General features: G+C 41.2%; 1 protein-coding gene across 4 annotated transcripts in view; it reads left to right on the top strand.

The window, feature by feature from the left end:
* Positions 1–24,955, top strand: part of LIN54 (lin-54 DREAM MuvB core complex component) — a 40,492-nt gene that overhangs the window by 10,249 nt on the left and 5,288 nt on the right. For 2 of the 4 annotated variants that reach the window (XM_030450366.1, XM_030450365.1), the window contains exons 2-9: positions 5,783–6,504; positions 13,613–13,733; positions 16,129–16,274; positions 17,758–17,919; positions 20,185–20,401; positions 21,132–21,205; positions 21,363–21,560; positions 24,430–24,521. In XM_030450366.1, the coding sequence (XP_030306226.1) occupies positions 5,818–6,504; positions 13,613–13,733; positions 16,129–16,274; positions 17,758–17,919; positions 20,185–20,401; positions 21,132–21,205; positions 21,363–21,560; positions 24,430–24,521 (1,697 nt within the window). In that variant the 5' untranslated portion in view covers positions 5,783–5,817. The remainder of the gene's footprint in view (positions 1–5,782; positions 6,505–13,612; positions 13,734–16,128; positions 16,275–17,757; positions 17,920–20,184; positions 20,402–21,131; positions 21,206–21,362; positions 21,561–24,429; positions 24,522–24,955) is intronic. The other 2 variants (XM_030450367.1, XM_030450368.1) reach the window with 2 other exon arrangements.

The following is a 24,955-nucleotide window of genomic DNA, read 5'->3' on the forward strand; positions in this document are numbered from 1 at the left end:
GTCACATAAAGACCTTTGTTCTGTTCCCTACACTTCTCTTGCCACTGTCTGAGAACATATACCGTGTCTGTGGTTCTCCTATTGGCTCTGAAACCACATTGGCTTTCAGGTAGAAGTTCCTCTGCAATAGTAGGTACTAATCTGTTCAAAAGTATTCTTGCAAGGATTTTTCCAGCAGTGGAGAGCAGAGTTATACATCGGTAGTTTGAGCAGTTTGACTTTTCTTCTTTCTTCTTGTGCAGGGTGATGATTACTACATCACAGAGATCTGGTGGTAGTTCGCCTTGTTCCCAGCAATGCACAAGGAGCTCCTGAAATTTAGCATGGAATGCCTGGCCTCCATGCTTCCAGACTTCAGATGGGTTTCCATCAACCCCAGCTGCCTTGCCAGTTTTCAGCTGCTGTATGGCCTTAAGAGTCTCTCCCAAAGTAGAGGCTGTGTTCAATTCAGTTTTCACTGATTGTTGTGTAATGTGCTGAATTGCTGAGCCTTGGACTATGTGGTTGGAACTGAAGAGAGGCTTGGAATGTCAGGATGGAGGTTTTATCTGTGAGAAGCATTTGGCCCTCTGTGCTGAGTAGGGGGCTTTGGACCTGGTATGTGGGTCCATACACTGGCTTTAGCGCTTCATAGAGCCCTCTGAAGTCACCCATAACTGCGCATAGTTCAGTCTTTTCTGCTAAGTTGATCCACCACTTATTCTGGATGTCTCAAAGTTTCTGTTGGAGCTTACTGCATGCATGACAAAAGACTGCTTTTCTTACGTGGCAAGATGGCTGAGCAAGGTGTGCTTAGTGAGCAGTTTTCTTCTTTGTCAATAATTCTTGGAACTCTTGGTTGTTTTCATCAAACCAGTCTGTTTTTCTTTGAGAAGAACCCTAGGGATTCTTCAGAGGACTGCAGGTTGCCATTTTTAATGTGTTTCCGGAGCGCTTCAGGAGAGGAATTTATGAGATTATCTAGAAGTCTTGCTTAAAGGTTTACCTTTAAGTGGTAAAGTTAAAGTGGTAAAAGTGGTAAAGTGGTAAAAAAAAACAATGGAAGCTGTTTCTCACTGTATCTTTTTGAAGATTGTTAACTTTGAGCCTCCCCCTTGGGATGCCACCCCTCTTAGGTTTGGGCTTAAAGTAGAGGGTAAGTTTGCATCGCACAAGGCAGTGGTCTGTATGACATTCTGTACTGGGCATTGCTCAGAGATGACAGACATTGCAAACATTTCTCTGGTGCACTAAGACATCGTCAATGAGGTGCCAGTGCTTGGATTGAGGATGCATCCAGATTGTCTTCAGGCTGTCTTTCTGTTGGAAAATAGTGTTGGTGATGGTGAGCTGCTGCTCAGCACAAAACTCTAGCAGGAGATGTCCATTGTCATTACAGTTTCCAACACCATGCTTTCCAGGCTTTGTAGTTCTCTCCTACTCTGGCCTTGAAGTCACCACGATTAAGATCTTATCATCTGCAGGAACCTTTTGGGTGAGATGGCCCAGGTCGGTGTAGAATTTGACTTTTTCTGCATGGTCAGCTTGGAACATATATACTGAAGAAAACAACATGTTGCTTGTTGTGTAGTGGGAGGCATAAGGAAATAATGTGATTGGAATGACCTGTTGCTATATTTTCAAGTTTGGAGGTGATGGAGTTTTTATTCATGAGGCCAACCCTTGAAAGATGTCTTTCAGTTTTTGGTTTACCTGACCAATAGAGTGTGTAGCTGGCTCCATGTTTTTTAAGACTGCCTTTCTCATGAAGATGAACTTCCCTGAGAGTAGCAATGTCAATGTTAAGTCGTGACAGTTTATGCAATTAAAGCAGAACGATGATCAGGAGAACTGATACAGAAGAACTGTCTGTGTATTAAGCATGGTTCTAATGTTCCAACATGCGAGTATCAATCTGAGCAAGCTTTAGAGGCATATTTATGCCTTTGTCTCTTTGTCTTTGTTTGACTGCATCAGAAGATGCCCGTTGACCATGGATAGCCAACCAGCTGGGGGGTGGAGATGACCTTTGCTTAGGCCACCTTTTCTAGGCCCCTCTCCGTGTGGAGCAAGTAGTGTTCTCCTTGAAAAAGGCTTCTTGGTCACTCAGGATGCTGCCAAACAAGACTGTCATCTCCTGGGTCACTCTTGAGTGACCAATGTGCTGAGTCGCTTGCATGCAGGGTTAGGTCTGTGGCTTCCAGTGCACCTTTTCACCTGCTGTTTCATCCCTCACCTGTCACTGTGGGGCTTTACAAATGTGAGTATATCCCTTGAGCCTGCACAGTGGCTTTTTTAGGTGAGGCGCAGTGTGCGTGGAACTGGCCCCACCCTTTACTCCTAAGGTTCATCTTTCAAGGCCTAGCAAGCTTGGACAGTGACAGTGAAGTCCTCAGGACTCCTTGTCTTAAATGGATGGGCTAAACGAGCTCCATCTGCCTGGGTTTGGAGTTAGAGTTGTCCTTCTAGATTGGTTGCCTAAAGGCTAGTGAGCCCATCCTGCCCATGGATGCACTTTGTCTGACCCTTCAGTTGAGACTTACCTGGTATGGGAGACCCTACTGGAGGCATATGCCATCACCAGCATAGCTCGCAACCTCACAAGGGCACACAAGCTCCTCCCCCACAACAAGGGGATGCCTGTGGAGGGCTTCCCACAGATACTGAGGCAGTTAAATCCTACATGCAGGCCAGAGCTTGTGGACTTAAGGCTACTCCTATCCAGCTATTAAAGGGCCTCATCCACTTGGTCTTCCTGGTCTGGTGGCCTGTAGCAAATCCTCACTATAATGTCTCCTGTCCATGCCCTCCCTTTAATTGTGACCCATAAGCTCTCAGTCAACTCCTTATCCTTCTTCAGGTGACACTCCCTTCTTTTTCTCTGCTGCTTGTCCTTCCTGAAGAGCTTGCATCCTTTCATTCCAGCACTTAAGTCATAGGAGCAATCATACTATGTCTTTCTGATACCAAGAAGATATAAGCCCTGCAGGCTTGCACACATCTCTTAATTCCTCTTGTTTATTCCCCTATGTTGTGTGTATTTGCACAGAGACATTTAAGTTGTGTCTCCGATGAAGCTGACATACAGGCTGGAATTGTATTGACGTATTTCTTTGGTCCTTCCCTAGTACCTTAGGAGGCTCTTGCTCATTTCTTTGAGACTGAGTGCTGTAGTGTATCCAGCACAACTCCAGTTAACAGGCTGTGGGCTCTAGTTAGCACTCTGTCCCTCTCATTTTGTCTTGTCATCCCACAGCTTGTCACAGGGAAGCCTGATGTTACTCTTCTCTCTATAAAATCTAGTTTAAAGCTCTGTGAGTCCTGCAAGCTCCTGAGCAAAGGCCCTCTTTCCATTCTGAGCACAGTGAATCCCATCTGATGCCTGGTGCTGTGTTGGCCATGCCATTTTCAAAAAGCCTGAAATTGTGGTGCTGGCCACGGAGCCATGTATTAATAGGCTGGATGCATTTTTTTTTTTTTCCAATGTTGCTGTCTGCACCTGGAAGGAGAGAAGAAAAAACCTATGCCCCAGCTTCCCTCACCAACTGTCCCAGGATCTGAAGTCTCTTTTCATCACTCTTGGACTATGCATTGTGCTTCATTGCCACCCACATGGAAGATTAGTAATGGGTGATAGTCTTGAGAGCTGCACTGGACTTGAAAGTTTCATAATGCCATCCTTCACCCTGGGCTCCAGGGAGGTAGCAGATTTCTCTTGGAGTCTGTCCGGCATATTGGACTCTGATTCCCTCAGCGTGGAGCTGCCTGCAACTATAACCTGTCTTATCTTCCTGGTGGATGTAGTCTTGTTATGAGGGGTTGGCCTTTCTGACCTTGGCAACACCTCTGCTATAGATGGACCCACCATCCACATAATCTTTTGGCTGGCCTTCCGCATCGAGAGCCTCATACCTACTGTAAAGAGGCACCTCCTTTTCAAACATGGAGCAAACATTTGGATTGTGGTTGACCCTAACTTCTGGATCCCAGTCCCTTGTGCTTGTCAGTATGGAATAAGATGATTGGGGGTGGGGGGTTGTCTAGTTTGAAGATAAAAGATTTAAGACACAAACCCATGCAAGTTGATGTGGAGACAATAAAGTGATGCAGCTGAGAAGCTGAGCAAGTGGCCTTAATATACTGAAACAATTTACTTTTACTCTTCCTGGTTTTTTTAGCACCCTGTCCAGTTACCCAGTTTGACTTTAAGACAACAATGCAGTTCTGTTACTAGCATGTCCATAGGAATAAACTGCTGTGTCTAGTGCTAGTTACCAGGGCTGGCATCACTACAAGCTTTACTTGGAAAGAAATGCTTAAGGTATTTCTGGCAGTGACATTGGATAAGTGTGTATCTTTAAATGTCTGTCAGTAAATGAGCTGTGTGTGTTTGACCATGACTCATCTCAACTTCTTTCAAATCTCAAGTTTCTTACATATTGTGGCAGTTTGATATGGCTTGTAGGTGAGGAGAATCAAGATGGCAACCTTCATAATCAGGAAGGCTACAAACTGCTCCAGTACAGCCTCCTGAGCTTGCCATGGAAACTAAGTATATAGCAAGGTTTTTTCCCTCTCTGCCTACCTTGTGTAGTTAATGGCTGTGCAAAATGAAACTGTGGTGACTCTGGAGGAACTGATATTACTTCAGCATTTGGTTAGTGTTTTTAGTGGCATAGTTCCTTAATTATGAATGTCACTTAGTAGGAATAACTTCTCTCTGCTTTTCCTGGTAAGTGGGAAACAGAATTTGCAAGGATCCTGTCCTCTTGAGCTTATAATGAGTACTCAAGAGTATGTACACCTATCCATGTAATGTGCTCACCTGTCCAGTGCCCAAGCATGCTGATGGGGTCAGCAAATGAGGAAAATGCCTTATTAAGCTGATCCATTTTCAGACAGTTTTAGTGGGAGTGTTAGAGTTTACCATTTCCAGCAATCTTCAGGGTTTCTCAAGTGAGAAGTGTCTCTGGCTTTGAATCTCACTGTAGTGGGTTTTTATATAAAGTGGTCACTCTTACTAGTAAGTCAGCTTAGAAATCTCTGTTTTCTTTCAGATAAGATGTTGTTTTGTGTTTAGAATACATTTCAAATTATTCATGATTTTGAGCATTTTATTTTCTTGCAAGTATTGAGGAAGAAAAAGTTGAGCTGCTCTTTTCACAGCCGGTATAGAGGAATTGCCTTGTTCATCTTAGAATGGCAGGGCTTTGTCTTGGTCCTGAGGTAGGTGGGCTGTTGATTGAGCTTGTGGGTTTGTTAAAGCCCATCACCAGAGAGCTGTTTTTCTGAGATTTCTAAAATGAGGATTTGGCAAAATAAAAACCCCTGTTAACATCTGGTATGGGTAAGGTTATCTTGGAGCAAGGTAACCTGCTAATCAGTGTTGACATATATGGGAAAAGCCATTATCATCTGTTGGGTTTTAAAGCTGTTTAAGCCTTGCTTTTTATTTCAGTAACCTTAAATGTTTGTGAACAAGATGCCTGTATCTTGGAGGAGAAATGCCACTTCTTTTTGTATTGGGTTGTCCAGAGTGATCTGGTAATCTACAGCAAGTCAGTGCCTTGGCTTTAGTGGATGCTCCTGAAGAGATTTGATATTAATTCTTACCATGAGTCAATTCAGCTTGATGTGTTATGTTTTGATAACAAGTTTTTTTATTATATCCCTCCAGTGCATGCACTGTAGCTTCAGTCTGAAAAAATGTTTGCTACTATATTTTCTTTGGTAATGTTATTCATAAAGCTTTGAAAAATGTATGTTTTATGGAAGCCAGTAACTTTTTAAAATATTATTACAGTACCTGGTCCTGTCATTACTGCCACAACTGTGAAAATGGAGATGGTTTCAGCAGAAGTCAACAGCTTGCTCCCTGAAGAAATAATGGACACCGGTATAACTCTGGTAGAAGATGACAGCATTGAGGCAGTTATTGTGTCATCACCAGTGGGAGATTCTATTCCCATGGAAACAGAACTGGAAGAAATAGTGAATATAAACTCCACTGGTGACTCCTTGGCTACAACTACAGCCACAGTCACAACAGAATCAGTTACTACATCAAGCAATCACTTGGGTGACGTGACCACCACAACGCCCAAAACTGATGTGAATGAAGTAGTAAAGCCAACCTTTCCAAGTGGCCTCCATAAACTTGGTTCTCCGACCCCTGTCAGTATATCAGCCAGTCAGATTATTTTGAACAAGACCACCGATATTAAAATAGGCAATCAAAGTATTAAACCAGATGGGCAAAAGCTAATTGTAACAACTCTGGGCAAGTCTGGCCAACCTATTGTTTTAGCATTACCACACAGCCAACTTCAACAGGCACAGAAGGCCACATCCCAGGCCCAAGGTGGAGACTCCAAGGTACAAGGCCAGCAAATCAAAGTTGTTATTGGAGGTCGGTCAGAAGTGAAACCTGTTGTTGGTGTCTCAGCTTTGACACAAGGAAGTCAACTGATAAACACTGCGGCACAGCCTTCTGTTTTGCAGACCCAGCAATTAAAAACAGTACAGGTAAAGTGAGTTATGTTAATGGAACATCTTAACAACAATTCTGTTGCTTCAGCTGTTGCCCATCTCCTTCACTGATTAACACATGGTTGCTTACAGCCTTTGCATTTATTTCTTGTGTTTATATATAAATACAATGCTGCTTTTAACCCATCCTTTCATATGTGGATGCATTTAACGTTTTATGCCCCTTCTAGCTACTGTCTAGAAACTTAGGATTTGCCTTAGAGAAAGTAAGCTGTACATTCATGTGGGAGAACATGTGTACCACTCCCACATTCAGTACATGGAAGAGTTGTCTCATTTTCATTTTATAAAAATAGATTCTGCAGGCTTTTTCAGGAAGACTGAATTGAACTCTATATGCCTGTTTTTCTTTATTCAAAGTTCATGCTGCTTTACTCCTTTAGGAGAGAGTAGATTGTGCCTATTATCTTTACATTTAAATAAAATCTCTGAAAAAAAAAACTTCCAGCATTTGAAAAAGAGCAAGAAGGTATATCTCATCTGCTTCAAATCTAGTTAAACTTGTTAATAAATACTGACAGACTAGATTATATTGTCAGTTGGAAATTGTCTTGTTCCTAGTCCCTGGCATATATTTGAAACCACAGAGAATCTGCTAGGATCTGAAAATATGTTGAAAAGACTTGGTTTATGACCCAAAGGGTCTGATACTCATCCTGGTGTATGGCAGAATTAAATGTGACTATTCTAGTTGTCAGCAAGGCAGAAATAAGACTTTGTTAAAGTGAAGGAAAAGTAGAATTTGATGCAGGTTATGGTGCAAAAATATTTTATAGTCTAAATGAAATGAAACTAAGTATCCCAATAAAAACTAACTTGCTGCACATGAAAAATGACATTTAACCATATTATTTGGCAAGATGATACAGTCCCTGACTAGTATTTCTTGCCAAGCAAATGTGAGCAGCTCAAGAAAAGTAGTGATATAACAAGGGATAACCATTTTTAACTGAAAGAAGGTAGATTTAGTTTAGATACTAGGAAAAATTCTTTACTGACAGTGGTGAGACACTGGAACAGGTTGCCCAGAGCAGTTGTGGATGCCCTCTCCCTGGAAATGTTAAAGGTCAGGTTGGATGGGACTTTGAGCTGCTTGGTCTATTGGAAGGTGTCCCCATGTCAGGGGGGTGACACTCTGACCTTTACACTGTCACAGGAGCTTTCCAGGTCATTAGAGAAACTCTGTTAGCCTTGCTGTAATCCAGTGATACCATTTGGAATCTCAGCACTTGAAAAGATAATGGATACAGTTGAGCAAAATGTTCCTTAGAATGTAGCTCCCTCTCTGATTACAGTTTTAGATGTATGAGGTTGTGAGGTGCAAAATGTGGCAGTACTTTGAGCTTCTATATCTAGAGGTTTACTCTTGTCCCTTGGTAGCTTGTCCTGATTAAGTTGAAACTGCTGCCCTGGATGTGTTGACAAAACTGCAGGGCATCTGCTTCCAGTCTGTGGCTCCTGCCTGTGTACAGGCTTTAAAAAAAATGTGCCTGCTGGTGTACTGTTGGCTAAGTGTATTAAACAGAAGTGTGGCCTTGCAGATGACTCTCAACCAAATGCCCTGACCCATTGCCACCACTAAGCTAGTCTAACTTCAAAGTTGAAGTCTTCATGTGGTAACTGTCTCTGCATTTAATATGTGTGTCCATAGCATCATTGCTGCCATGACAAGCTAACTGCTAAGCCATTGTTGTGGCTTCATCACATGGAAAAGTGACCTTGTGTGCTTCCTGACCTCAGAGCAAACTCCCATTCCTAGCTCATCTTCCTCATCTTCTTCATCTCTGAAGTATGCTTTTCTCTTCTTGTTTTTCTGGAATCCTTGATTTTTCATATTATGTCAAATATAAATGACATGGGTTGCAGCTACATGGACAAGCTCCCATGAGGTCATCTAGGCAGTGAATTTATAGTAGCTCGTTTTTGATAGCTGACTATGTGGATATTCAATCTAGCAGTAAATAGAAGCTATGCATTTGCCTTTTTCAGTATGAATAGAAGACAGTTTGATAGCCAAAACCAAAATCCACCTGTAGGAACTTGTTAGTTCGTATTGTGTAGTGGAGAGGGCTCAGGAAGACACAAACTGACCCTTTAAATAAAGATGCTTCCAGATAAATCTCATCTGTAAGAGGAAGAAGGTTGGTGTGTGCTTCTCAATACAATAATTTTCTTATGGAGGAGCTTGTTGCCCCAGGAAATATTTTGCAGTCTAATTAAAAATAACTTGCAGTGAGCATGCTTAGATTAGAGGAAAGAAGTTAAGCTCCTTGTGATTAGTACAGGGAATGGCAGGGGGCTCCAGAGAACTTGCTTTTCTGTAGCATTAAAGGGGCAGTCTGTTACCTTGATCAGTCCTCCAGTCTGTACTGAATTGGGTGATGAGTTTGCTACTGATGCCTGGATGGCTGTCACAGGTGCCTGGGATTATCAGCCATAGTTGGAACTGCCTGCATTTTGGGGTCAAGGACTGCTCCTCACCTATAACAACCAACGTATGAGTTCTGTCACATTTTGTAAGCCCTGAGGAGAATCACCTGTTTATTAGACCTCCTTTGTAGACAAACACTCCACCAAAAAGAATGGCATATTTGTCTGAGAATATTCCAAGTTGAGTCTGCGGGCAAGCAGTGTTGACTAGGTATCATTTGGGGATTTCTGTGGGTTTTTTTTTCTGAAATACCTTATGTTAACAGACAACTAGTAGCTTACACATCCTCATGTAAGTCATTTAAGCACATTTATGTGCTATGGGAAAAGACTGCTGTTGTCCAGAGTTGGCTGTCCCTGCTGGATGTTGATCACGTTCTCAGCCAGACTTTGCCCTCACTTTAGAGAGTAATAGCAATAGCAGTTGACTTACAATAATACCTTATGGAAGGATAAGAGCTATTTCAACTGAGTGGAAGTCTCAATCAAGATGAAATGTGGTGAATTGATGAGAAATTAAAGCGTGCAAATTTGCAAAAAAATTTGCTAAATAATTACTTGCTCATCAACTAGCTGTGTATGTGCTAACAACTGAATTCTTGAAATATTAAAATGGCTTTGAGTTAAATTTGTAAAATGAGCTTTGAATGAGTCTTTCTTCTTCAAACAACTTATGTTTCGAGGTTTTAGGTAATGTATCTCCAAAAAGAGGGTTTTTTTGTTTTGTTTTCCTTCTCCGATTCAAGCTTTAACTAGTATATGCCACCTCTAAAGCAACTAACGCTGCCTGGGTGCAGCATATTTTGGCAAATGACCCTCACAGGCCGATGATCTGAGGTGGAGGTTTCCTCTGAGGAACACCTGTACTCTTTAACTGTGCAGCAGTGTGTGGTTCCCTTTAAAGGAGGTCTTTTCCTGGTACTGCTTCTAGGGAAGCACATTACAGGGTTCCCTGGGTTGGACAGGGCATACAGTGGCAGTGTTTGCTTTCTATGGGAAGCTGAAGGGCTCCAGTGCCCTAGCAGGGGGGAGCTCCAGCTTCCCCATCTGTGCTGGGAGCTGAAAAGCCTCAGGCATACTCTTTGCAGGGCAGCTGGAGAATTCGTGTGCTAGTGAGTGCTTTGAATGTTTTGGTGCTACTCTACTGTAAAAGAGGTGTTTTCAGTCAGCAAATTCTATAAATAGCAGTTTGTGTAGGAAGCTATAACATCTAGCCTACTCAATTTTTCCATTTAAACACTCAGAATGTCTTAGGCTGTTTAAAATAGTTGTCATCTCTGGATGCCTGAGCAAGTTTGTACCAGTCAGTATCAAAGGTGGTTCTGTGCCTTGGAGAGGTGGCTCCTCACATGGATGACAATGTCATACCTCTCTAATACTGATCAGGTGGGTGGCTTGGTGCCCATGGGATGTGGGTTGGTCTGTGTGGTGGGGGAGAGGAATCATGGGCCTGACCTGTGGAGTGAAAGGGCTTCAGTGTTCCTTCCTCTGTGCTCACTTGCACTCAGGGAAGATCTTAGCAATAGGCAGCCTCTGCAGTCAACAGGTTAAAATAAGCTTTGAAGGAAGCCAGCCTCTTAATCGAACTATTCACCAGCTGCATGCTGGTATAGAGAAACACTTAGAATAATTGGATCTGATAGTTACCTTCTGTCAGTGTGAAAAAAGGCAAAATGTTTTGTTTAAGACTTTTAAGACTACAGAACCCTGTTTATAAAGATTGAAAGTTGAAGTTTTTGGTCCCATTGAAATGCATGTACATATTCCTGGTCCAGCTGTGTTTCAGGAGACTGAAAAAAAGACACCTTTGGATGTAGCCAACTGACAGATTCTTGCCTACTGAGTACCCAAAGCTTTCAAGGGATTGATGATCCATGTATGTCTTGGAAACTCTTGCAGAAGGCCATTTTCTTTATTTGCAGGATAAAAGTGTGCTGCTATGTCAAAATAGGTTGAGAGATACTTCAGAGCAGTAGTTGTCATACAACTGAATAGATTAAATTAAATAAAATCATAGAATTGTTTTGGTTGGAAAAGACCTTTAGGATTATGAAGTCGAACTCTTAACCTAGCATTGCCAAGTCTACCATTAAGTCATGACCCTAATCACCACATCAACATATCTTTTAAATACCTCCAAGGATGGTGACTTTCCCGTTTCTCTGAACAGCCTGTTCCAGTACCTGACTAACCTTTCAGTGAAGAAATTTTTCCTAATGTCCAATCTAAACCTCCTCTGGTGCAGCTTGAGGCTATTTCCTCTTGTTCTATCATTTTTAACTTCTGAGAAGAGCACAACACCCACCTTGCTTATAGCCTCCTATCAGGAGGTTGTACAGAACAATGTGGCCTCCCCTGGGCCTTCTTTTTCCCAGACTAAACAATCCCAATTCCCTGAGCTGTTCCACAAAAGGCTTGTGCTCTACACCCTTTGCCAGCTTGGTTGTTCTTCTGTGGACATGCTCCAGCACCTCAATGCCTTTCTGGCAGTGAGGGGCTGAAAACTGAACACAGTTACCTGAAGCGTGGCCTCAATCACTTTCCCTATTCCCAATGGCCACACTTTCGGATACAAGCCAGGATGCCATTGGCTGCCTTTGGCACACTGCTGGATCATACTCAACTGGCTGTCAACCAGCACATCCAAATTCTTTTCTGGCAGGCAACTTTCCAGCCACTTTTTCCCAAGCCTGTAGCATTGCATGGGCTTGTTGGGACCCAAGTTCCTGACACAAGTTGAATTACATCCGGTTGGCCTTGGCCCATTCAGCCTGTCCATACCCTCTGTACAACCATTCCTGTCCAGTTTGTCATCTGCAAACTTATTAAGGGTGCACTTGATCCCCTCATCCAGATCACTGATTAAAATATTAAAGAGAACTAGACACAGTACTGAGCCCTGGAGAACACCACATTTTAACAAGTGCTAAATGGTTTTGACTTTATTCACCACAATTCTTTAGGCTCAGCCATCCAGGCAGTTTTTTACCCAGCAAAATGTACACCCCTCCATGCCATGTGCAGCCAGTTTCTCCAGAATGCAGTTTCAAAGGCTTTACTAAAGTCCTAATGTCCCAATAAAAAATATCCACAACCTTTTCCTCCTCCACTAAGCACGTCTCCTTGCCAGAGAAGGAGATTGGGCTGGTCATGATGAACCTGTGCTGATTGTGGCTGTGATTGTCCCCTTGTCCTGTATGTGCTGCACGATGGCACTCAAGATGTTCTGTCCCATAACATGTCCTGTCACCAAGGTCAGACTGACAGGTCTGTAGTTCTCCAGATCCTCCTTCTTATGTTATATTTGCTCAGCTCCCATCAGATGGGACCTCCCTGGTTTTCCAAGACTGCTGGATCATCATCATCATGTCTTGGCTTCACAAATGAAGATGTCAGAAGGGCTCTCCCCACACTTGCTGCAAGCATGCTGATGGCTGATAAGGCCAATGCAGGACAGGCAGTATAGCTGAAAAAGGCACAGCAGAAAGTCTCCTGTGAGGGGACACCCAAGGCACGGTTCTTTCTATGCTGTCTTTTCACTCAAGACTGATTCTATGTGTGTTCTCAAAGGAGGCAGCAGCATGATAGATGGTGTGTCTCCATGTGTCCTGATTGCAGGCCAGAGTTGACCACTGATGGCAGTCAGTATGGCCAAAGCTGAGGGATTGTTTCTGGGAGTCCTTGTGTCTCCTCTTTGGGGCTCCTCTGTTGTTGTTCCTCAAGACTGCTGGATAAAGGATAAAAAACTGCCTTGGTGAGCACTTCTGTCAGCTCCTTCAGTATCTTTTGAGGGGATCCCATTGGCCCCATAGACCTGTGCATGTCTAAGTGGTATAGCAGGTCACTAACCATTTCTCCTTAGATTATAGGGGTTGCATGCTGCTCCCCATTCCTGTCTTCTAGTTGGTGTGCTGGCTACCTGGAGAACAACTGGTCTTGCTACTAAAGTCTGAGGTAAAGGTGGCATTAAGTACCTTAGCCTTTTCTCATCCTTTTACCCTTCCCACATCCAACAAAGAATAGAGATTGTCCTTACATTTAAAAAAAAAAAAAAGGAGGCCTATTTATAGAAGCATTTTTATTGTCCTTTACAGTAGTAACTAGATCAATTTCTCACTGGGCTTTGACCCTTCTAATTTTCCCCCTGCATAGCTTAATGTCATCTTTGTAGTCTCCCTGAGTTGCCTGCTCATTTTTCTAAAAGCCATAAACTTATTTTCCCCAGAGTGCCAACTAAAGCATTTTGTTCAGCCAAGCCAAATCACATGAGAAACAAGTATTCTTGTCTGAAAAAGAAATAAATTTTAAAGCTTCAAATACTGAGAGTTGTGCCTTTAATTTTAACAGCTTTATTTAAACCAGTGGCATGTTAGAAGTAATTTCAGCATCTCGAAGATAAGGTTTGTTTGCAGAGGGAGATATCTTACCAACAAACTGAAAGGAATTTGGCTATCCTGCCTTGTTGGCTGGTATTCTTAAGTGGCATGAATGATAACCTAGTTCTCTCCATTGTGACAAATGGAGGTGAAATGCAAGAACAATTATTTTTCTAATTATGTGTACAAGAATAGCCCTTTTTATTTCCTAATGCACACATCAATTTAGATCCAAAATACTCCAGTTACTTTAAGTCTTTTTTTCCTCCACCTTTTAGATTGCAAAGAAGACCCGAACCCCAACTTCTGGCCCGGTGATCACCAAGCTGATCTTTGCAAAACCAATCAATAGCAAAGCTGTCACTGGGCAGACCACTCAAGTGTCACCAGTCATTGCAGGTTGTACTTCTTTTCATTGTTTTGTTTTAGCATTTTTAAAGATCTTTCAAAGAGGCAGTGATTGTAGGAATTTTTCCTCTCTTGATGATTTTACTATAGTCTTCATTGAAGTACCTCAAGCTGGTTTTAAAAAATCTGAATTTTGTGAGTAGAAGCAGGTAATTACAGTTGTTGGTACCTTTGCACTTTGTTAATTTAGAATTATCTTTGTTATTGTAGCATTTGATCATTTACTTTTACTGTCAGATGCTTTTACTTTCTGAATTTTGAGGAGAAGAAAAAAAATATCTCACAGCCAGAGAAAAGGGTACTCTATAAAGTATTTGTAGATACACTATATGCACAGGGGGAAAAAAAGAGATACATTCTCTTATTACTTCAATTTGTTTATAGTTGGACTTAAAGGAAACACATGCAAGTAACAAGGAAAATGAGTGAATCAAGCTGTGTTGTTTCTGTTAAGTTGCTCAACTACTTTAAAAATAAGTATCACAGAACAGTCTAAGAAAGTAACTAAGTCAAAGAAGAAATAGTTTGTCTCTTTGGAAAACAAATCTGTGTATTCTTAAAAAAAAAAGGAAAAAAGAAAAACCTACAGTGTAATAATTTTTTTATTATGGCAGTGGGACTGATGTATCCCTTGATAAATGCATCATTGCATGTATGCAAGAAACATCTGAGACATGTAAATTTTCTCAGAAGGACAAACATAGGAAGCCAGATTCATCTTCAGGTCTTTCAAGAATGTCTTCACCTGCTTCCAGATTGCCCAACCCAAGTAGGCCTTAAACTACATATTTGAATAAGTTTTTTAAGCCTTTACAGAAATGAGACTTGTGCTGGTTTTAAAAACAATGCAGCTGTCTCCTGTATTCAGAACTTTGACAGATTCAAGTAAATGGCACGTAACTCGAATATAATCTTGAGTTGTCAGGCTGTCTGCACCCTACAGCCTGACTCATGTTTCAGGTGAAAGAGGGATTCCCTACCCTATTCCTCAGTTTTACTCCTTTTTCAAGCACTTCTCTACCAAATTTACAGACATGAGAAGAACAAGATTGCTTCACTAGGTTTATAAATATTTGTATTAAGCTGTTACTGTGTTTAAAAAGTAATAACCACCAAACAAAAAACCCAACCCAAAAACATTAAAAACCACAAAAAAGCCACCGCATTATGTTTTCATTTAGCAGCACATGAAAACAGGTAAACAGTAGGGACCCACAAGGAAAATAATACTAGAGCATGTTTTTATGTTTGTTGTCTCCAGAGTGTAAGAAAATGTCTAATTCAAAAGATACCTACATAATATTGACCAGCCGATATGTTATAAAATAAACTAATTTTTAGCTTTTAAATCATTATGTTGGAAAATTTAGTACCTGAGCCTGGAAAGGAAACATTAGTGGGAGGCGAAGGTGCTTCTCTAATTGAGAGGGATATCTTTTTAAACATCTTTATTCTTGCCATCCCATTCAGCCAGCCTAACTTGAGAGCTTTGAGGGACTGGCATCGTTTTGGGGAAAGTATAAATTTTGTGTGTTGCGATTTTGTATGCATGTTTTGATGAATTTGGTACGTGTTTTTAATTGCCTGGGAATTTTTGCAAACTGGGATGAAGTTCTAAATTTGAAAGGTTTGGCAGTATGATATGGTATAATGTGATATTATGTAATGTAATAGGATAGGATAGGATAGGATAGGATAGGATAGGATAGGATAGGATAGGATAGAATGTTTTCCACTCTGGGAGTTTTGTAGTATTCCTAAGACTGATTTCATTATTTGGAGATGCTGGTTTTGATGTTTAACCTGTTTTGCTGTTGTAAAACAAGATGTTTGCAGAGTTAGGCCATTACCCATACTTTCTTGAGAGAGTCAAATATTCTACTAGACAGTGAAAGAATCAACCACCAACACAGAGAAGAAAAAAAGGCAAGTTGAGTGTAGGCAGACCAACTACTTTTTTCTTAGTCATTTTAACATGGGTTGTTTCTGATGGGTGAGGTTTTAAAAGGAAGTAGCCCCCCTCAGGTGCCTTGTTTGTCTGTATACTGGCAGCAGCTAGCTGCATGGGTGTTTGTGCATGGCACAGGTTGGAGGATTGCACACCTCAGGGTGCTGTCCTGACTTTAAAGAATTTTCAGATGAATGTCAAAGACAGTTCAGTGCACATTTCAGGTTTTTTAAGCTCAGGTGAACTGACCTTTTTATTTGCAATAATTCCAGTTTTCTTTCTTGCTAAATCTAAGTTGAAGAGTGCCAATGTCCTTCCTACCAGGTAATACACTTTCAGAAGCAGAGATCAATTGCATGATGTGAAGAGAAAATTTTTAAAGCAAAGTTAATGTAAATTGTAATAACTTGAGTTGGTGGTATCTTCATTGTTCATTAGGTAAGGTTCTTTCACAGTCTGCTCCAGGAACACCACCAAAGACAATAACAATCTCTGAGAGTGGAGTCATTGGATCGTCTTTGACTACAACAACTCAACAGGCACCCAATAAAATAGCTATCTCACCACTCAAATCTCCTAATAAGGTAAGGACCTGATTCTGGCTGCTGCACAGTGCTGCTTTCCAGGACAGTGGTGGTCTGAATGGAGCTGTCTGTGCCTTTGCTTCAGGCTGCATCCTGACACTCCAGAATCTCCATTGCATATTGTGATGCTCTGCAGTAATGGCCTAAGCTAGATTTTTTGCAATTGGGTCCATTATTGTGGTTTTCAGTAAATGTACATTGCTGCATTAGTTTCCCATTCCTGCCATTTCTTGCCATTCCCTAAGCATTCATTCTAAGAGCAGCTGTTCTATCTTAGCCAAGTGCTTAAACAATATTTTTTTTTTCGTGCTTTCATAAAATATCAACAGACTATTTAAAAGGAGACATCAATGATTTCAGCACTTATTAACTGTTGTTCCCTAACCATGACTGAATTAATGCAGTAGTCCTTGACAAATACAGAGATGGAGATTTGGCACAAGTGGGCAATAGATAGAAAAGGAAGCTCATCCATTGCAAACTGCATTACAGATGTCATAGTGATGTTTGTATTTTAGACTTGATAGCTGTCACAAGAACAGGAATATTGCTAAAGAAAGGAATAGGGGGCAAGGCAAGATGCACAGTGCATGCAAACGAAATATTTTGTAAAAACTAGTGGAAGAGTGAAGAATTCTGTTAGTTTGCCCATTCTTTAGCTGTGTAATGTTATACAAATGGAGTAAAGGACTTGTTTGAGAATTATCAGTGAGGGAGCAACCTGAAGAAGTTAAAAAAAAAAACCTAAATCTGGAATCAAAATTAACAATGAGTGGGAGTGAAGACACTCCTTAAGATTACATGTTGGGTTTGCTGTAGATATGTACTTCTATCTTTTAAAAGCAAGCAAGTTTCAAAAACCAAGAGTTTTCTTTAACCATAAAGAAAAAAGTTTAGAGCAAAAACTAGAAAACCAACCAGGGAAGGGATGTGGCTATATAGGATAGAATATTCAAGCACTGCATTCTGCAGAAATGTAGTCAGAAGACTGGATCTCTATGGGAATCTGGAAAGTAGATTTGAAAATACTGATGTTCTTTTATGTTGGCTGAATCAGTAGTGTAAGGTGAGTTTACTATTTTTTCCGTTCCACAACTCTCTTTTAAAATTTCTGTTTGTGATGAAATGGTCTTATACTGCTTATAAAGCTATTGTTAAGACAATCCATCCTGACAATTCTCAGTCTTCAGTGGGCTAGTTTCCTGGAAAAAAAGGACGGGCAAACCCAACCAAACAAAAGCAGCAGTGCTAGCTTTCTGCAGGGACCTTTTGGTGCTAGAAATCAGCAGTGCTTTGAGGTTTCTAGTGTGCATAAGTGCTGCTCTTGCATGGTCAGACCTGTGTGAGCTGTGATTAAATACAGAACCCTTGTTCACAGAACTCTGTACTGGGCAAGAACTGTATGCTCGTGAGGAGAGGATTCTGTATGTACAGGCTCTTGTGTCTTGTGCAGTAATTTGAACTGCTTCTTTGTTTTGCCAAGCAGCTAACAGTGGTGTCAGTGGCCTCCCAGCCTCCCAACGCCTCCCCTCAGAAGACAGTGGGCGTCCCACTGAATGTAGCATTAGGACAGCAGATCCTCACAGTGCAGCAGTCTGCACCCTCCTCTCCTGGGAAGGCTATAGTCAACCACACAACTGCCCAGGTACAAACCAACTTTCCGCTGTCTTCTAGCATGTCTTCTGTCTCATGGCTTGAAGGCAACTGACATGTTGCACCACAGATTGGTAGTGGCCAAGTCCCAAGTTATTCTTCTAATTGTGTTTGCTGAAGAATTAGCAAGAGCATTGTCCTAAGGAGCATGTACTTCGTCAGTTGAGGGCTGCAAACCATAACAAGCCTGTACAAGGGCATGCTGTTAGAAAACATATTTCCAACCTGGAAAGCTCCACTTTGTGCAAGTTCTTATTTCTGTATGCTGAATCTCCCAAGTCATCTGATAGGTTCTTTGTGACATAATGAAATGTTATTTGGATGATTCTGTCTCTTCTACCAGTCTTTCTATAGCACTGGCAAGGGCTGATTTCCAGATGTTTCTGAGGTCTGCAACAGAGGAGTTTATATTCTGTTGGTAGAGGTCTGCTTAAGGAAAACACCATGACCTGAGACATAATAATTGTAAATTACTAATTTCCTATATCTTATTCCTAGAAAAATATCAGCTTTCCAGAATAGATTTGATAAATTGATTTGCATTAATGAATGACAAGCCAAAACCAATCTTTCTTACAAACTACAGTTTTTACTTTTTTCCTCTTTTGTAATCTTAGGTGAATCTTTTCCTATCTTAATGTCTGTATTCTTTCTTTGGTAAACATGAGGGATGCATATGGGTGTGAATAACCAGAGTACATATAGTGAGGAGTGGACACAGTTGCATGTACTACACTCAGACATATTTTGCCAGTGTTTTCTTACCGATACAGGTGCTAATTGAGATGATGACAGGGTACATGGACACAGCATGATTAGAAAATTAATATTTTTTTTCAGAGTAAAAGTGGCAAAATTGTCTTCTAGAAACGGTTGTTAAAAGATTAAGTCACTGTAATACAAGCACCCCAATTGACAAAACTAAGATGGCTGTGTGCTACACATACTGAGTTCTGATCCAGTGTTATGTGGCACAACACAAGGGTTTAATCTGGCTTCACTGGGCCCAAGAACATGCCCTTAAAAGAAATTGTCACTTGAGTTTTACAATTTTCCCAGTTGTGTTTGGATGGCAGCCACTAACCTGTGTGCTAGAGGTATTTTTGCCTATGCTGCTTTCACTGAGATAACGCTTAGGCTCTGGCTGTGCTTGCCAGATAGTGCTTATTTTGAATTGCTCTGGGCTGTTGAGGTTTCAGTGAATTAAAAAACACAAAACAATTAAAAAAAACACACCAAGAAAACACCTTCTTTTAAAAAAATAGGCTTATATTTCCAGTGAAATATGTGCACATTGAGATTTCATTATGTAGCTGCTGAAAACTGAGGTGCTGGGAGAATATGATATATAAAATTTAATACTAAAACTTACGGACAGTGATACATTTAAAATAGATACTAAAAAATACTGTGAATAAAAAAGTGAGAAGGTAAAGTTGTCACGCTGGAAAAAGAGACTTACCAAACCAGTAGACTTATGAATTTATATAAATAAAATGAACACTTGTTACCAGTTTTAGTCGAGACAAACTGGGAAGATGAAGTCTTTTGAATTCCAGATATACCATTACTCTAAGTAATGCAACATGAAAATCCTTCCACTTAAAACCTTAAGTTATGGTATATCTGCTGAACAACCTTTCTTTCTCCTTACTTTTTTTAAATATATTTGGTTTGCTATTCTTCATTGTTCTTGCTTCTTCATTTCTCAGCTTGTGCTCTCATGTCTCAAGCTGTCACTTTATGGACTTTTCCTTCTCAAGGGCTGCACAGTGATTTCTGTGTATTAATCACCAGCTGTCTTAACAGGACATATCTATACGTACTGATAAATCATGCTGCAGTCCAGCATGAGTAGTTCTGCAAGCTTTTACCGTGTGTTTTTATTAGTAGGAGTATTTCTGTTTGTTCATTGGTTGATTTTGAATACAAACTGAGCAATGTTCTCTGTAGTGACCTGAAGTGGTTTTGGCAGATGTTGTATCTGGGGAAGTGAACTGAGTCACCCTACTCATGTAAATATTAGTTTACTCCAATGTTTGGTGTAGAGCATTGCAAAAGGAAGTGAATTTGTTCTGAGCATTTAATCTCTTCACACCTGTTTAAATTTTGATAGCAAAAATGGGGATAACTGACTTGCTTCTCAAGAATGTGAATGGATTAAGGAGTTGCTCACTAACAAATTGAGGAATAAACACACTGATGTTCTTTCTACCTTTGTACAAGTAACTTTATGATGTCTGTTTTGGCTTAACAGGCTGTGAAATCAACAGTGCAGACCATTACTGTAGGAGGAGTGGGTGCATCTCAATTTAAGACTATTATTCCCTTAGCAACTGCGCCCAATGTTCAGCAGATTCAGGTACCTGGAAGCAAGTTCCATTATGTCAGACTTGTTACTGCTACAACAGCCAATAGTTCAACTCAATCAGCCAGTCAAAATCCCAGCACGAATACACAGCCTCTTCAACAGGGTAAGTGGTGGTGCTAACGTATTTCTTGTCTGAAATAAGTTTCTCATGGGTTTTTTTCTTCTGTTTTGTCAGGATTAAAATCAGTAGACAAAAGATCTATCAAGACTTGCTAGATTTACTTGATTTTATAATAGACTCCTATAAATTTCATATTCTATTGATACCTCTGGATTATATGCAGAAATTTTCCTCTATGTCAAATTGTTTTGTAGTTAGGTCTGAATCCTTGGAGCATTTAGGCTGCTTTTCCCCAGTTTACCAGCTGGCACAGTCACACATACCAGTGTGACTTGTGGCAAGCTCCAGATTCTCAGTATGAAAATTATGAAGCCAGGACAACCCACAAACATATTGCCAAAAGTCCTGCAACATGAAAATCCTTCCACATAAAACACTTTAGAAGCACTGGATGTTTCTGCTAGTTTCTTATCATGCTTTCCAGAGCTGTAATGGAATAAAAGATTGCAAGCTGTGTTTTTTGTATTCTACTTTTGCCAAGGGAATTTCAGTGTCCAGAGGACCCCTGCACTTGTGAAATGTGTTCACACGCTCTTCTGTTAAATGGCTGTTTACAAGAGTATTCTTTAAACTTCAGTGTTGTGTTCCATGAGTTTAGCCAGTTAATCTCAGTATTAAGTACCTTTATGTTATGCTCATGTGAAGTCTGAAGGACTGAACTGTGGATTTAAAGTGAATAACATGTTGATATGACGTTGTGTCTTGATAATAGCCAAGCCAGTGGTGGTGAATGCAGCCCCAGTACGGATGTCTGTTCCCATAGTGCCAGCACAGACTGTGAAACAGGTGAGATAAATGTAAAATATATACCCCTGGCCTTTTTTGGCTGGACGGGAGGAAGAAAAAAAGTCCAGTTTCAGCACTAGAGATAAACTTTCTATTAATAAAAGTGCATTCAGGACCAACAAAAAAATGGTTTCATAAAGATCTCATTTCTCTCCAGGTAGTGCCCAAACCGATCAACCCAGCTTCCCAGATAGTTACTACTAGTCAGCCCCAACAAAGACTTATTATGCCAGCCACTCCACTGCCGCAGATACAGCCCAACCTCACCAATCTCCCACCGGGCACTGTACTGGCACCAGCACCTGGCACAGGAAATGTTGGGTATGCAGTCCTTCCAGCTCAGTACGTCACACAGGTATGGTGTTTACCCAGAGATAAATAAGAAAATGAAGAAAATGATGCTGTTGTGGAATATACTGCCTTTCCTCTTAAAGGTTCTTGCTCCTCAATTGTCATCTAACACTAAGGTGACAAAGTTTATTATAGGGATCCCATATAGATGAGCAGAGTGATAACAGCATTAAATCGTAGCTACAGTTAAAACTTCTTAACTTTTTAGTTTTTATTAGCATAGAACAGAATTTATAATCAAAATAGCACAGGAATATAATGTACCACACCACTGATTCTGCTTATAACATTTATAATATAACTTATGATTTATAATTGCCTAGACCCTCTGCTAGTTGCCACAGATCTTCATCGATGGTTTGCTTTATCAATATAACAATCATAATCTAGACTTGAAAATCACATTAAGGAAAATGAGTCACTCAATCCTCATAAGAAGCAGATGCCTAAAGAAGCATCCCTGGCCATCAGGTAGTCACAGGTCTCACTGTCCAGCAGCAGTTCTGGTTGGAGTTCCTGACTTAGGACTTGTAACTAATTGCTTGATTTTATAGACAGTGTTCTGTGAACTTCCCTGTTCTATGACAGGGTCATCACCACCACCTAATTGCTGAGGTGCCTGACATCATCATCACCAGTATGGAAGGGGGTAATCAGTCTGGTGTCCCAAGTATCTTGAGGGGGAAAAAGAAATCTGGTTCGTTTGTCTCCTTCAATTCACAGGACCTTCAGGGCCTCATAATGAGGGAAAAGGGAATGAATGTGGCCTGCTTGGTTACAGGAAATTGCTCCATGCATTATAAAAATGGTATTAGTTATAGAATAGAATGGTTTGAGTTGGAAGGGACCCTTAAAGATCATCCAGTTCCAACCCCCCCTGCTTGAGCTGAGGCACCTCCCACCAGCCCAGATTGCTCAAAGCCCCATCCAGTATGGCCTTGAACACTGCCAGGGATGGGGCAGCCACAGCTTCTCTGGGCAACCTGGGCCAGGGGCTCACCACCCTCAAATTAAAGAATTTCTCCCTAAATGTCCACCTTAAATCTCCCCTCTTCAGATTTGGAACCATTGCCTCTTGTCCTCTCACTACACAACTATGTGAAAAGTCCTACCCTAGCTCTCTTGTAGGAGCCTTCAGATATTGGGAAGCTGCTATAAGGTCACGTCAGTGCCTCATTTTCTCCAGGCTGAAAAACCCCAACTCCCTCAGCCTGGCTTCACAGGGGAGGTGCTCCAGACCTCTGAGTATTTTAGTGTTCTCCTCTGAACACGTTTCATAAACTCGATGGCCTTCCTGTGCTGGGGACTCCAGGACTGGACACAGTACTCCAGGTGGGGTCTCACAAGGGCAGAGCGGAGCAGAGGAGGAGAATCCCCTCCCTCGACCGCTGTCTCTGCTTCTTTTGATGCAGCCCAGGACCCGGTTGGCTTTCTAGGCTGCAGGTGCACATTGATGGCTCATGTTGAGCTTCTGCCACCACCCCCAAGTCCTTTACTTTAGGACTGGTGGAGCAGTCCTTTCTCCTCCCAAACTGTATTTGTGCATGATATTGCCTTGACCCAGTTCAGAACCTTGCGCTTGGCCTTGTTGAACTTCATGCAGTTTGCTCATGTTCACTTCTTGACACTGTCCAGGTCCCTCTGGGTGGCATTCCTTCCGTCAAATGCCTTGCACAGGGCCAGGTAGATGATGTCTGTTGCTCTGCCTTTGTCCATCGAGGCTGTGACCCCAGTGTAAAAGGCCACCAGATCAGTCATGCAGGACTTGCCCTTAGTGAAGCTGTGTTGGCTGTCACCAATCACCTCTATATTATCTGCTTGCCTTAGCAGATCCTCCTGAAGGCTCTGCTCCATGATCTTGCCCGGCACAGAGTTGAGACTGACTGGCCTGGAGTTCCTTGGATCTTCCCTTTTTCCAGTTTTGAAAACAGGGGTTATGTTTCCCATATGCTAACCATATTACTGAGGGTCAGGAGCAGACTGTCCCCATCACACCAACCCATGTCTGGGGATTGGTTTTTTTCTCTTTGCTAAGATCTGGTCAACATTCAGAATAAAAAGAATAAATGAAACATTTTGCTGAGGACTAACCAGACAATCTGTACCAAATAATAACTTTCAGCTCATGGTATAACTGCTACCAAGCTCATTTCTGGTTCCCTTCTGGTTTTGTGACAGCTGCTGTTTGACCCTGAAGATTCTTACTGTGTTCTTCCAGTCCACTTCCACAAATCTTACCTTAAACTACATAGCACTTTTTGTTGGACCTCTCCTTAGAGGTTTTGTGTTCAGGACACAATCTGTCCCCTTTGGCCTGGCGCCAGTGGTCCACATCTTATGTGCCAACCTGCACATAGGTTAAATAGGTCAAAACAGTGTCATTTGGCAGGTTCTTAGAAGGTTTGGTGGTTTTTTCTCAGTGTTTTTTAATATGAAAAGCAAACTGTAAATAATTTTACTTGCTTTATTTAATGATATATTGTATTCTATAAGTGGCTTGTATATTAAGAAAGCTACTAAAGAAATTTCTGTGGAAAACGATTCTGCTCTATTAGGGACAGGGTTGCTTAGGAGAAGGGGGAAAAGAGCAAGTTTTTAGGATGGTTATAATCTGAACATTTCTGTGTGTAGTCTGTTATCTGTATGGCTGTAGCCACTGTAGTGGAGGGCAAAAATACTATTTAGAATAATGATTCTAACCAAAGTATGTAGGCAGAAGGTTGTTGCCTGGTCCAAGTTATGCAAATGTCTAAAGCTGTGCTTACAGGCATATTTTTACAATGATATCTGAACACCTATTAAAAGACTAGCTACATACCCTCTTGTGTATACTTTAACTTTTATAATATGCATTAACCTTTTTGTTTTGTTAGCTACAACAATCGTCCTATGTATCTATAGCAAGCAACACTGGGTTTACAGGGACATCTAGTATCCAGTCCCAAGCACGACTACCATTTAATGGGTGAGTGTTTTGCTAAACGAACCAAGTCTAGGCTACTGAATGAGCATCATCTTTTCAGTCCCATTATAAGTAAGGGTGGGGACTGAGATACTGAGTGTGGCTTGGTGGATGTTCCAAGAACATCAAATGTACTATGGTGTGGTTTTTACCTATGACTAAAGGACATGACTCTTATTATTTGAGTCAGTCTCTTGATCAAAGCTGTGTTTTCCTTTGTATTTTGACCTTGTGCAGCAGGAAGTTGACCTGAAAGTTCCCTGGTGCTCATTCCTCATTTTCCTTCAGCACCTGGGAGCCACAGACCTTTACTGTTTCTCGACATTGCTGGATGATGTAAGAGCTAGGTGCTTAGCTCGTGCAGAAATCCAGCCAGACAGCAAAATGGAACTAAGGCCTGAAATTAAGCCTTTGGATTTTTTCAGTCTTGTATTTTT

Source organism: Calypte anna, chromosome 4B, assembly GCF_003957555.1.
Source record: "Calypte anna isolate BGI_N300 chromosome 4B, bCalAnn1_v1.p, whole genome shotgun sequence".
NCBI lineage: Eukaryota > Metazoa > Chordata > Aves > Apodiformes > Trochilidae > Calypte > Calypte anna.